Below are 12,820 nucleotides of genomic sequence, written 5' to 3'. Positions count from 1 at the left end.
TGGTCTATAATTTACCTGGGCTATCTCTACTCCATTTCTTGAATAGAGGAACAACATCCACAACCCTCCAATCCTCTTGAACCTCTCCCGTCCCCATTGATGATGCAAAGATCATTGCCAGAGGCTCCACAATCTCCTCCTTCGCCTCCCACAGCAGCCTGGGGTACATCTCATCTGGTCCCAGCAACTTATCCAACTTTATGCTTTCCAAAAACTCCAGCACCTCCTCTTTCTTAATATCTACATGCTCAAGCTTTTCAGTCTGCTGCAAGTCATCACTGCAATCACTAAGATCCTTTTCCATAGTCAATACTGAAGTATTAATTAAGTACCTCTGCTATTTCCTCTGGATCCATACACACTTTCCCACTGTTACACATGATAAGTCCTATTCTTTCATGTCTTATCTTCTTACTCTTCACATATTTGTAGAATGCCTTGGGGTTTTCCTTAATCCTGCCCACCAAGGCCTTCTCATGGCCCCTTCTGGCTGTCCTAATTTCCTTCTAAGCTCCTTCCTGTTAGCCTTATACTCTTCTGGATCTCTAACATTACCTAGCTCTCTGAACCTTTTGTAAGCTTTTCTTTTCCTTTTGACTAGAGTTATTATAGCCTTTGTACACCACAGTTCTTGTATCCTATCATAACTTCCCTGTCTCATTGGAACATGCCTATGCAGAACTCCACACAAATATCCCCTGAATATTTGCGACACTTCTTCCGTACTTTTCCCTGAGAACATCTGTTCCCAATTTAAGCTTCCAATTTCCTGCCTGAGAGCCTCATAATTCCCTTTATTCCAACTAAGCGCCTTTCTAGTCTGTCTGTTCCTATCTCTCTCCAATGTTTCATAAAGGAAGATAGAATTATGATCACTACCTCCAAAATGCTCTCCCGCTGAGAGATCTGCCACCTGACCAGGTTCATTTCCCAATACCAAATCAAGCACAACCTCTCCTCTTGTAGGCTTATCTACATATTGTGTCAAGAATCCTTCCTGAATACACTTAAAAAACTCCACCCCATCTAAACCCCCTCACTGTATGGAGATGCCAATCGATATTTGGGAAATTAAAATCTCCCATCACAACAACTCTGTTATTCTCACACCTTTCTAGGATCTGCTTCCCTATCTGCTCCTCAATATCCCTGTTACTATTGGGCAGCCTATAAAAACACCCAGTAAAGTCATATGACCCCTTCCCGTTCCTAACCTCCACCCACAAGGATTCCGTAGACAGTCTCTCCATGACGTCTACCTTTTCTGTAGCCGTGACACTATCTCTGATCAACAGTACCACTCCCTCACCTCTTTTGCCTCCCTCCCTGTCCTTTCTGAAACATCTAAATCCCGGCACTTGAAGTAACCATTCCTGTCCCTGAGCCATCCAAATCTCTGTAATGACCATCTCATTGTAGCTCCAAGTATTATCCAAGCTCTAAATTGTTCACTATACTCCTTGTGTTAAAATAGGACACATCTCAAACTGTCTGCCTGAGCACATCCCTTCTCTATCACATGCCTATCCTCCCTCTCATACCATCTACAAGCGTTCTCTATTTGAGAGCCAAACACTTCTTCCCCAGTTTGGATCCCACCACCCCCACCCCCCCAACAATTCTTGTGCCTGCAGCTCAATGGCCTGTTTTATACCCATCTTATGCACTGTAAACTTAGCCTTCATCTATTCTCTGTTAAACATGTCCTGTCAAAAAGCTTCCTGTTTGTAGCTCTAGGTGCTACTTATTTTTCCCAATCCTTTTATCACTTCTTCAATACTAACTTCTTATGTTCATCCCTTTTGTCAAATTAGTTTGAGCACTCTCCAGAGTAAAGCAAACATTTCCATATGGACCTTGGTTGCAGCACTGTTGAAGTAGAATTTCTATGGCCTGGTACATTTCCCACATCCCTCAGAATCTGTTCCAGTGCCTCAAGATTTTAAAGCCCTCCCCAAACACCACCTCCCCCGGCACCAACTGTTCAGCTGTACATTTGTCTGTACTCTTCTTTTGTGTCTATATTTACTGCCCTGTGGCACAGGGAACACTCCAAATTTTCTGCAACTGTTCAGTCATCATGCTAACTCTAACATCGGACAATATACATCCTGGAGTCATTTCTGGAACCACAGAAAAACCTGATATTTAAGCATCTCTTTTAACTATGCTCTCTTGATCTTTCACTTCTCTTCCTCTGCAATCAATCTACTCATGGTGTAATGATGTTACCCCTGGCTGCAGTCCCCCATGGAAGTCTCTGCCCCATCAATACCCAACACTGAATACTGATCAGAGAGTAAGATACCCTTCTGAACTGCCTGCCAGCTTTTTTTGGTTACCTCTCTACATGCACTCTCTCAGGCTGCATGATGAACATCTCCATAATGAAATACTTAGTCCCTCAGATGGAGCATAGCTGTTCCTCAAGCTCTAAGACCTAGAACTGAAGGTCTTCCAATTGATTTCATTGCCTTCACCTGTGGCTGTCAAAGATTCAGAGTTCCCAAAGTGCACAGATGTGCAATCCACAAAATGTCTCTCCTTATTAAGATGATTCAACCAACAGGTAAATAATATACTTAAAATACTAGCACAGTTTCAAGTACTTGTTGTTTTACTTACCATGAAGAAACTTCTTAAATTCCCTGGCTCTTGCTTAAGCCAAGTACTTGTTTAAGTTCACCTTGACTCTACTTCTCATTCTTCTCATCTCTTGCACTTGTTATATTCAATCACTATCTGCTGTGGTATCAACTTGAAAAACATCTTGGCTCATTGGTATCCCTCTTTAGAGTCATAGAACTATATAGCACGGAAACAGGCCATTCAGCCCAACTCGTCCATGACGGCCAATGCTTAACTGAGCTAGTCTCATTTGTCTGCATTTGGCCCATGTTCTTCTAAAGTTTGAGGAAACAAAAAACTGCAGAGGCTGGAATCTGGAGCAACACACAAAATGCTGCAGGAACTCAATGGGTCAGGCAACATCTATGGAGGAAATGGACAGTCAACGTTTTAGGTCAAAACCAGATGAAGTGTCTCAATCCGAAGAGTCGATTGTCCATTTCCTGACATAGGTGCCGCCTGATCTGTTTGAGTTCCACCAGTGTTTTGTGTGTTGCTCCCTCTAAACCTTTCTTATCCATTTAACTGTACAAATGCCTTTTAAATGTCATACATGTACCATCATGTCATAATTGTACCAATGTGCCATGGATTAATCTACCTATCAGGTGTCAATAGTTCTATGCACATTTCCAGTATTTTGGCATGTAATTTGACACAAGAAGGCAATATTGAGAGATTTCAATAAAGAGGTGAAAGGCAAGATTGCCTTTTGTGGTTCTGATAATGCCAACAACAGTACAAATCATTCAACAGAAGTGTGGAGAACTGAAATTCAAGACACATCTTTTATTTTAAACAGTGCAAAAACATTTACAAATTAATTTTGTCAAGTGCTATAAATGTATAATTATTTTTTGTGCATGCCTGTTGCAATGCATTCAGGGGTCAAAGGGTAAGTAGCATGATCAGTAAAGGTGCTTAATTAGTAGTGATATTTGTGAGAATTTTAATTTTTCACATTACAATTTCACATTTAATTCATTCACATTGAAAGAATTTTTTTTGCTCGGTGTGTTCCCAAATATTTTTAAGGAAAGAAATATTTTCAATTAATATGCACAGATTCCTCCCTTCTCCTAAAAAAATAGATTCCTAAGAAGCTTATGCAGAATTAGCTTATGTTTATCACTGGCTGTGCAGCAATAGAACTGGCTGAATGATTGCAGGGGTCAGATATGATGTTAACAGACCAGTAAAATGCAGATAGACTTTGCAGTTTTGCTAGTCATTAATCCAGCCACTAGCAAAATATTTTGATTAAGCATTCTGCGTCTTACAGTAAAAAGTCTTTATTGTCATCCAGGTTGTCAGTCTTTAATTCTGATTAGTCTTGTTGGTAGAAGAAGGAACATTTTTTTGTGACAGTTGCAGCCAGTAGCAAAATATACTGCTTCTGAAAATTATTAAATTCGAGTCCTGTCACAGTGCATAGGTATTTGCGATTGTTATTAGTACAAAGGTTCAACTTTTGACCTGTGATTTAAACTAAAATATGCAGCCTGTGCATTGAAATGTATTTATCTTCTCCTTTATCCCTGAACAATGTTTGTGTACTATAAATTATATTCCTCCACCGTTGTTCATCATGTTGACTCATTGCATTAAACTATGGTCTTTATTAACTAGTTGTGCCAGCTTGGTCCACTATCTTTCTGAAAGAGCAGCCTAAAAGTTCAACAATGCACCTCTGTCATTATTTGTGTTCAGCTGAATTCTTGGACCAACTAATCATTCAGCTGATCTCACACATTTTAAATGCCACAGCAAGTTTCCCTCTGCTGCTGATTGTATTGCAACAACAGCACAAACCCTATCAATATGGTTTTCAATGTTATGTGAAAACTATGATTAAAAAAGTTTCATGATGCAATGAATCCTGCTGATATATACTTTACAGTTGTTGTGCTTTGAGATATTATATTTTCCCATATAAATGCAATTTTATATAATATTTAAGCATCCTTGCAAGTCATACTTAGATGTTGAATACATCTAAAATAGTTCATGCTTTGTACTGATGTAGCTGTGGTTTGTCTTAGATCTGAAGTTGCTCAAATGTAGCACCACCAACAGCTTGCAATAGAAATGCAAGAGAACAAAGGTTTCAAATATTGCTCTCTGAAGCTCATAATTAACAAGACATCATTAATGTTCATCATCACCATTTCTGAATATAAACATATAGCTAGAAAGTATTTGAAGGACACCTGTTTTTTCTCAATTAGCAGGTGATGTGGTGTCCATCATGTAATTTTGCTCTGTCTCTGGGTCAAAATCTGGGACTTATTCCCATAAGAGGACATCTGGGATGTGCCCTCTTCTTGTTATTATCATTGGGGAGGAGGTACAGGAGCCTGAAGACTCATATCCAACGATTCAGAAACAGCTCCTACCTCTCATACGTCAGATTTCTGAATGGTCCATGAACACCACCTTGTTACTCTTTTTTTTCCACTATTTTTGTGGTAATTTATAGTAATTTTATGTCTTTGCACTGTACTGTTGCCGCAAACAACAAATTTCACGTCATAAGTCAGTGATAAGAAATCTGATTCTGATCTGTCAATTCAATTGTTTAAGATTGTCATAAATAGATTTTTGTTAAGTCGTGTATAAATGTAATGAAACAAAGATGTGTAAATGATATTAAGGTATATAACTGGCTTATTTCCCTGTTTATGTTCCTGTATAATAGGAACAGCACAAGCACAAACCGATAGCTATAGGATAATGATACCAAACATAAATGATCCTCATAATAATTACTGTAGAATTTGATCCTTTTGAAGGCCACCAACCAGATTGATAACTGGAGTGGTCAGTTATAAGGAACATTTGGACAGTCTGGGCTTGTATCTGCTGAAGTTTAGACTTAATTGAAATAGAAAAGAGAACAGTGCAATGCAGGAACAGGCCCTCTGGCCCATGATGTCTCTGCTGAACATGATGCCAAAATTTGGGTACACTTTTTTCCTGGCAGAGAACTAAACTAAATGATATCAGTTGTGCAAAGCACAACATTTGGTGAGCATTTGTTTTTTTTTGGTTTGTCCAGTACTGTTCATTCACAGAAGGACATCTCTTAAAATATTAAAGACTCAAAATGAGCACTACTAAAAGGGTCAGAGAACATTTCTCCTCCAGTCAGAGGCAGCTCTCTTTGATGAAAAGAGGTGACACCAAAGCCTCTCCACCTTTCCTTCAGCTCTGACTTCAGGAAATACCCTTCAAAGGATCGCACCACCGTACAGCAGTGCTCTTTCAGCTTATCATTCTCAATACTCACCTGCTCAGGTTTCTGAGGAATAGTGTGTGCAGGAGACTGCATCCTCATGCAAAGAGTACACATGGTGCCCAAGTTGCCATGGAGGTGTCTGTAAGTGCACTTGTTCGTTCGCTAATTGAGATTTGTCTGTTCGCTCTGAAAATCACATGTATGAGCTCATGCAATGCCTGCATTGCTGCCAAAATCAAAGCTGCAGTTAAACTCTCAGAAATCTTGCCCAGCACCCTTGCAAGCTGTCTCTACAGCAGTTCCTGGCTGACTATTGTATTGCTGAAGTAAAAAAGTAGCTTAATGTGCAATATTTGGTGAATGTGATTCAAACATGGAATGAGCATTTGGCTACAATATAAGACTCCCAAAAGTGCATGCATTCACGGAGCATACTCATTCCTTTACAGATAATTCCTTGACAACCTGTCACAGTGAATAACCTTTTCACAATACCACTCGTGCTTGGTGCTATCCCTCAGAAACCTGTGCAGGCTTCTTAATTTCACCACTCCCTGGAAAGACTTTGTCATCTTGTAGCATGCATATTCTTTCTCAATACTCACCAGAAGCTGAAAAAGAGCTGGTTCTACTCTGAAGTGATCCTTTAAGGGCAAGTTCCTGAGGTCAAAGCTGGGACGAAAAGTGGAGAAGGACTTTGGTGCTACCTCTTTCATCAGATGTCTTTCTTTTTTACTCACTTCTCGTCTGATGAGCATAGAGCCAGTTATTTTTGTTTACTATGATCTTATGCCATGAGGAACAGTACTACATATACTGAAAACTTGACCCTTAACACTTGGTGTTCATGAAGCAGAGTAATGTTACATGACAGAGCTCTGAAGTACCATTTTCAAACTGGCACTAAACACATTTGTAACTTTTTTTAAAGTGCTTTTTGAAATATCATCAAGGAGATTGCTATGTCTGTTCTAACACTGGAAACTCAGGCAGTTGAATTTCTAGGTCCATGCCCTTTAGTGGGAGGTCCATTAACTTGCTAAATATTTGTTGAATTAAACTTAAATGAAAACATTTTTTATAAACCTAGCCTTTAACCCCACCTCAGAAAATAATTACAAAATTCACAAGTTCTTTTGCCTGATTTCTGACCTCTTCGGTGAAAATTTGAAATGTGTGACACATGACATATTAAACTCTAGTAGGATTCCATCCAAGATTAATTTAAATTAGGATTATTAAAATCATCAAAGAAATAAACTAATTGGAATTTGCACTCAACATCTAGGCCTCCAGCAACACCAGTCTTATTAGTTTTATTAATTGTAATACACAAACTCAGAACCAATTCACATTAGATAACCCAATTACATATATGTATACATCAAATAAACTTGAAACTATGGCAGCCCTCACAGGGTTAATATGCACAAATATTTTATACATTGTTTTCTCATGCAATCTGAGACTTCTGTATTTCTTTGTATTTGAGAAATGTTAGAATCTGTGCTTTCCTTAATGACTGATGGAAATTCCCGACTAAGTGAAGTACTTGTTACCATATTGATAGGATCTAAAAACTATTACATCTTTTAAAAACAATTAATTTGAAATCATTTTATTTCCTGCAATTCCAGGAAGTACCCAATTACCTAATGATCAAAAAACATATTTTGAACTGCTGTCACTGTAATGCAGGGATATGCAGCAGTCAATTTGACCATGGCAAGGTCCCACAAAACTGTAGTGAGATAAATGGTCATATTACCTGTTGTAATGATGAGGCAGGGATAATTATTAGCCTACATACTTGGAGAGTTATCATGTCATTCCTTAAATAGTTCTAAGAGATTTTTTTACAGCTTCTGAGAGAGTAAATGGGTGTCCTGGTTTAATGACTCACCCATAATGATGGCATTTCTGACAGCATAAATTTACTTAGAACTGTACTTCAGTCTCAGATTAGATTAAGTGGTCAGGTTCTGGTTTTAGGTATTAGGCCTGATCTGGCTCCAACTCATGGTGATGAACATGCAAGAGATTGACCAAATTTTGCGCTATCCCAATGCTTGACAGATTTGCAACTGTGGCTCTTCTTTCTACTTCTACTAACACCAGGTCCTGTCAAAGCCACTTGGGGTGGCCTATGCTTTATGAATTGCCCATAACCAGAAAACTCTTATATTTGAGACCTGGCAAGAGTGACATACTGAAGATACAGGCAAAATACCTGCAGAGTATAACCATTTCACTTATTATCAGAAGCATTAGTACTGACTATCATCATTCTCAGTTTGCTTGTGTACCACATTTATATTGTATAACTGAAATGTCATCAAATTTCCTGATGATTGCATTTGATGTTATGGATGAACTGAGTATAATACACAAACATTAGATAGGGATGGTGTGTACGATCCTGCCCAATTCCTCAATTTTTAATTTAATAAATGGAAAGTAGTTTCCATAATGGCTAGCAGTATGTGCTCCTTCCTGCTGAACCTCATGTAATCACTGTACTCATGTTATCCAATATTTCCAGAAGTAGAGACTGGAAAATCTGCCTCATTATTCTTTGAACCTTTGGAATCGTCTACTCAAAAAAAAAGTGGATTTAGAATCATTAGGTTTATCTAAGGCAGAGATAGGTAAATAGGTTTCCTCCGGGTGCTCTGGTTTCCTCCCACATTCCAAAGATGTACAGGTTAGGAAGTTGTGGGCATGCTATGTTGGCGCCGGAAGTCTGGCGACACTTGTGGGCTGCCCCAAACAATCAACACAACTGATGCATTTCACTGTGTGTTTCGATGTACATGTGACTAATAAAGATATCTTAAGATATCTTATATGGGAAGCTAGGGCTCGGTGGATCAGGCAGGAAAATAAAGTTGAAACTCATTAAATTGACCTTCATTGGATGGTGGATGAGATTTGGAGTTGTGTGGATTACCTCTGCTCCTTTTTCATTTTGTTACATTCTTGTCATTGTTTGACTTAAAATATGAACCAAATTCTGAAAGAATGAAAATTTTCAACATATTAATTTTTAGTTTACTGAACTAATTACATTTTGATGTATTGATATAATTTTGAAATTATTACCTACAATAAATAGGATTGCTATGCACAAGTTAACATCTGATGCCTTGATTCATTAGTTATTTGAATGATTAATGTTTACACTTGATTAATTGCAGCTTCTAATAATGAGTTTCCTTGCTTTTTTTTCCATAGGATGGATCCACAGCTCACGCGAAAGCAAATATCCAGACATCAGCCGCCGCTGAACATCTTCCCTCAAACCAGTTCAGCCCTGCTACTGTTCAGCGGAGGATAAAGAGTGGAGCTGCTAACTGTGACCGCCTCAGCCAAACAAAGTCAATGGTTCTGACTGACTCCAACCCAATTAAGTTACCGGTGAGTAGACACTGCCATATTTCATTGAGCTGTGAAGGCACATGAAAATAATTGTTCGAAACTTACTTTAGATATTTGTTTTGTTAGAGTGCAAATAAAGTTCATGTTAAGGATATTTTTTTGAATTACATTCAAATAAATGACAATCATAAATTTAAATCAATAGCTATACTCTTAAGTTCTGTAACTAAATAATACACACTTCATTTATTTGCTGTAGATTACAAGCATCACAGTGGACCATGAAAAATACTTTATTACAGACTCTGGAAAATATTAGACTAGAGAATTATTTAAGACAAGAAAATCTGTTCAGTGGATTGGAGAAATTTCTTCTCATACTATATGGCCTGTCAGCCTCAAGTTCAATGTGAGGGTTCTGGGACCATAACTGTAATGTTACCTGACAAACTTGACTACCTGTAAATTTCAGCCACGAGCGTGTTGCATTCATATGATTTGCAATTTTTTTACTGAACATTGGGATTTATCTGATGGTTACTTTATCTTTTATAAATAAGTGAATCACTTCTGCAATAAAGATTGTTTAGAAAATGCCCAGCACATATGTGATAGGATGTTAATTATGTATTGATCATCTTTATAGATGTAAAATCCCCTCAAGGGTAAGTCTGCCTGCTGTCAATGTTTTTAGACCACATTACATTGACCAGGAAACTATAGTTCACTATTGCTTTCTGCACTTCATGCTTACATGCCAAGATACAGGTCCAGCAACGAACAACATGCAGCTTTAAAAGTGGTGAAAAATGCTATGATGCTCAAGGAACTCAGCAGGCCAGGCAGTATCCATGGAAAAAAGCAGGCAGCCTGCTTTTTTCCATGGATACTGCCTGGCCAGCTTCATTCCTCCAGCATCATAGTGATTTTCATCTAGATTCCAGTATCTGCAGTCCTTTGTTTCTTTAAAAGTGGTGAAATTGTTCAGCAATATATATGAGACACATGAAGACGAAAATTGTTATGAGGAACATGGGATTTCCAAATCTTAAATAGAGATATTCCCAATATTTAATGACATTTAGGCACTATGACAGCTGTGAAATTTACAAGTTAATTTCAGTAAAATTAGACCTGATGACTGGACAGTTGAAAAAATCCAACTGGTTCACAAATATCCTTCAGGAAAGGAAATCTTCCATCCTTACCTGTGCTGGTCCACTTGTGACTTTAAATTGCCTCCTTAGCTCTAGGACAATGATGGATGAACAATAAATGCCAGCCAGCATTGTCATTGCCATTCATAATATTTATATGTGAAAAAATAAATATTTACAGGACTAGATATCCAGTGGTTGGACTCAAATTTGGAGATCAAATCTTACCACAGCAAATGGAAATTTTAAATAGTAAATCTGGTAATAAAATGCAATTGTGATCATTAAGCTATCAGATTGTAGTATAAACCACATCTGCTCTGCTAAATTGTCATCATCACACTGTCTGACTCCAAGTCCATCAATTCAGCTGAAATGGCCTGTCAAAGCATTTTGTTTCAGGGATGATTCAAAATGGAAAATAAGTGCCAAACTCGACAATACATGTATATATATAAAATGCTGAATTCACACAAAGGAGGCACTGGAGGAACTCAGCAGGTCAGGCAGCATCTATGGAGGGAAATCAACAGTTGATATTTTGGACTCAGTCCAGCTGAAGGGTATCAACCCGAAACACCGACTGTCTATTTCCATCCATAGATGCTGCCCGACCTGCTGTGCTCTTCCAGCGCCTCTTTTGTGTTGCTCCAGATTCCAGCATCTACAGTCTCTTGTGTCTCTATGAAGCTGAATATTGTGTTTTGTTCATTCAAAAAGCCCTGGATAACTGCCGCCAGTTGATTCTGCTTTTTGTCAAGTAACATTCATCCTACTTCTGTCCCCATTCATGAAAAGTGATAATTCCTCATGGAGCATGTATTTAAACTGAAAAATCTCTTTCCAAATTGGGAACCAAAATCTGGTTCAGTACTCACGTTTAAACAGACTACATTACATAACATTATAAATATCAAACACTGTAAGCAATAGATAATCCTTGTTTTTCTCCCTACCTAGATGCTGAAGTAGGTGGTATAAACCAATTGTTAGCGTTGTATCATAGCTCTTGCACAAATCCATGTTCCATCAGCAAGAACATATGTGGAGGAATGGAAGCAAAACATGGGTAAATAAATAAACATTTATTGTAGCAACACAATAAAAGCACTGGAGGAACTCAATGGGTCAGGTAGCATCTCTGGAGGGAAATAGACAGGCAATATTTCAGATAACATTTTTATTGTCTCTGGATTAATCCTAAACAACATTCAAGGATACACATCCTATCAAAAAGACAGGCAGGTGGGCAGAGGGGGTGGGGTGGCTCTGTTGGTTAAAAAATGAAGTCAAATCCTCAGCAAGAAGTGACATAGGATCAGAAGACGTAGAATCCTTGTGGGTAGAGTTAAGAAAATGCAAGGGTAAAATGACCCTGATGGAAGGCCTACCTAGTTGCTGAAGTAGGCGGAGGCCAGGATGTGGGGTACAAATTACAACATGAGATAGAAAAGGCATGTAAAAAGGGCAATGTTACAGTGGTCATGGGGGATTTCAATATTCAGGTAGATTGGGAAAATCAGGTTGGTACTGGATCCCAAGAGAGGGAATTTGTAGAATGCCTATAAGATGACTTTTTAGAGCAGCTTGTGGTTGAGCCCACTAGAGAAGAGGCAATTTCTGGATTTGGTGTTGTGCAATGAACCCGATTTGATGAGGGAACTTAAGGTAAAGGAACCTTTAGGAGGCAGTGATCATAATATGATAGAATTCACCCTGCAGTTTGAGAGGGAGAAGCTAAAATTGGATGTATCGGTATTAGAGTTGAGTAAAGGTAACTATAGAGGCATGAGAGAGGAGCTGGCAAAAGTTGATTGGAAGGGGACCCTAGCAGGGATGACGGTAGAGCAGCAATGGCAGGAGTTTCTGGGAGTAACTCGGAAGACACAGGATCAGTTCATCCCAAAGAAGAAGAAGCATTCTAAAGACAGGATGAGGCAACTGTGGCTGACAAGGGCAGAGACAGCGTAAAAGCAAAAGAGAGGGCATAAAATATTGCAAAAATTAGTGGGATGCTAGAGGATTGGGAAGCTTTTAAAAACCAACCGAAGGCAAATAAAAAAGCAATAAGGGGAAAAAAGATGAAATATGAAGGTAAGCAAGCCAATAATATAAAAGAGGATACCAAAAGTATTTTTCAGATATATAAAAAGTAAAAGAGATGCAAGAGTGGACATTGGACCACTGGAAAATGATGCTGGAGAGGTGGTAATGGGGAACAAAGAAATGGAAGACAAACTGAATAAGTATTTTGCGTCAGTTTTTACTGTGGAAGACACCAACAACATGCCAGAAATTTGAGAGGGTTAGGGAGTAGAAGTGAGTGTAGTCACTATTACTAATGAGAAGGTGCTTAAGAAACTTAAAGGTCTGAAAGTAGATAAGTAACCTGGACCAGATGGACCACACCCCAGGTAGC

General features: G+C 38.5%; 1 protein-coding gene across 2 annotated transcripts in view; it reads left to right on the top strand.

Annotated features, from left to right (window-relative positions):
• The window catches only part of arhgap15 (Rho GTPase activating protein 15), a 593,944-nt gene that overhangs the window by 85,465 nt on the left and 495,659 nt on the right, over positions 1 to 12,820 (top strand). For both annotated transcript variants that reach the window (XM_052029237.1, XM_052029228.1), the window contains exon 3: positions 9,101 to 9,283. In XM_052029237.1, the coding sequence (XP_051885197.1) occupies positions 9,101 to 9,283 (183 nt within the window). The remainder of the gene's footprint in view (positions 1 to 9,100; positions 9,284 to 12,820) is intronic.

This window comes from Pristis pectinata, chromosome 1, assembly GCF_009764475.1.
Source record: "Pristis pectinata isolate sPriPec2 chromosome 1, sPriPec2.1.pri, whole genome shotgun sequence".
In the NCBI taxonomy this organism is placed as follows: domain Eukaryota; kingdom Metazoa; phylum Chordata; class Chondrichthyes; order Rhinopristiformes; family Pristidae; genus Pristis; species Pristis pectinata.
This window is presented reverse-complemented; position numbering and strand designations above follow the sequence as displayed.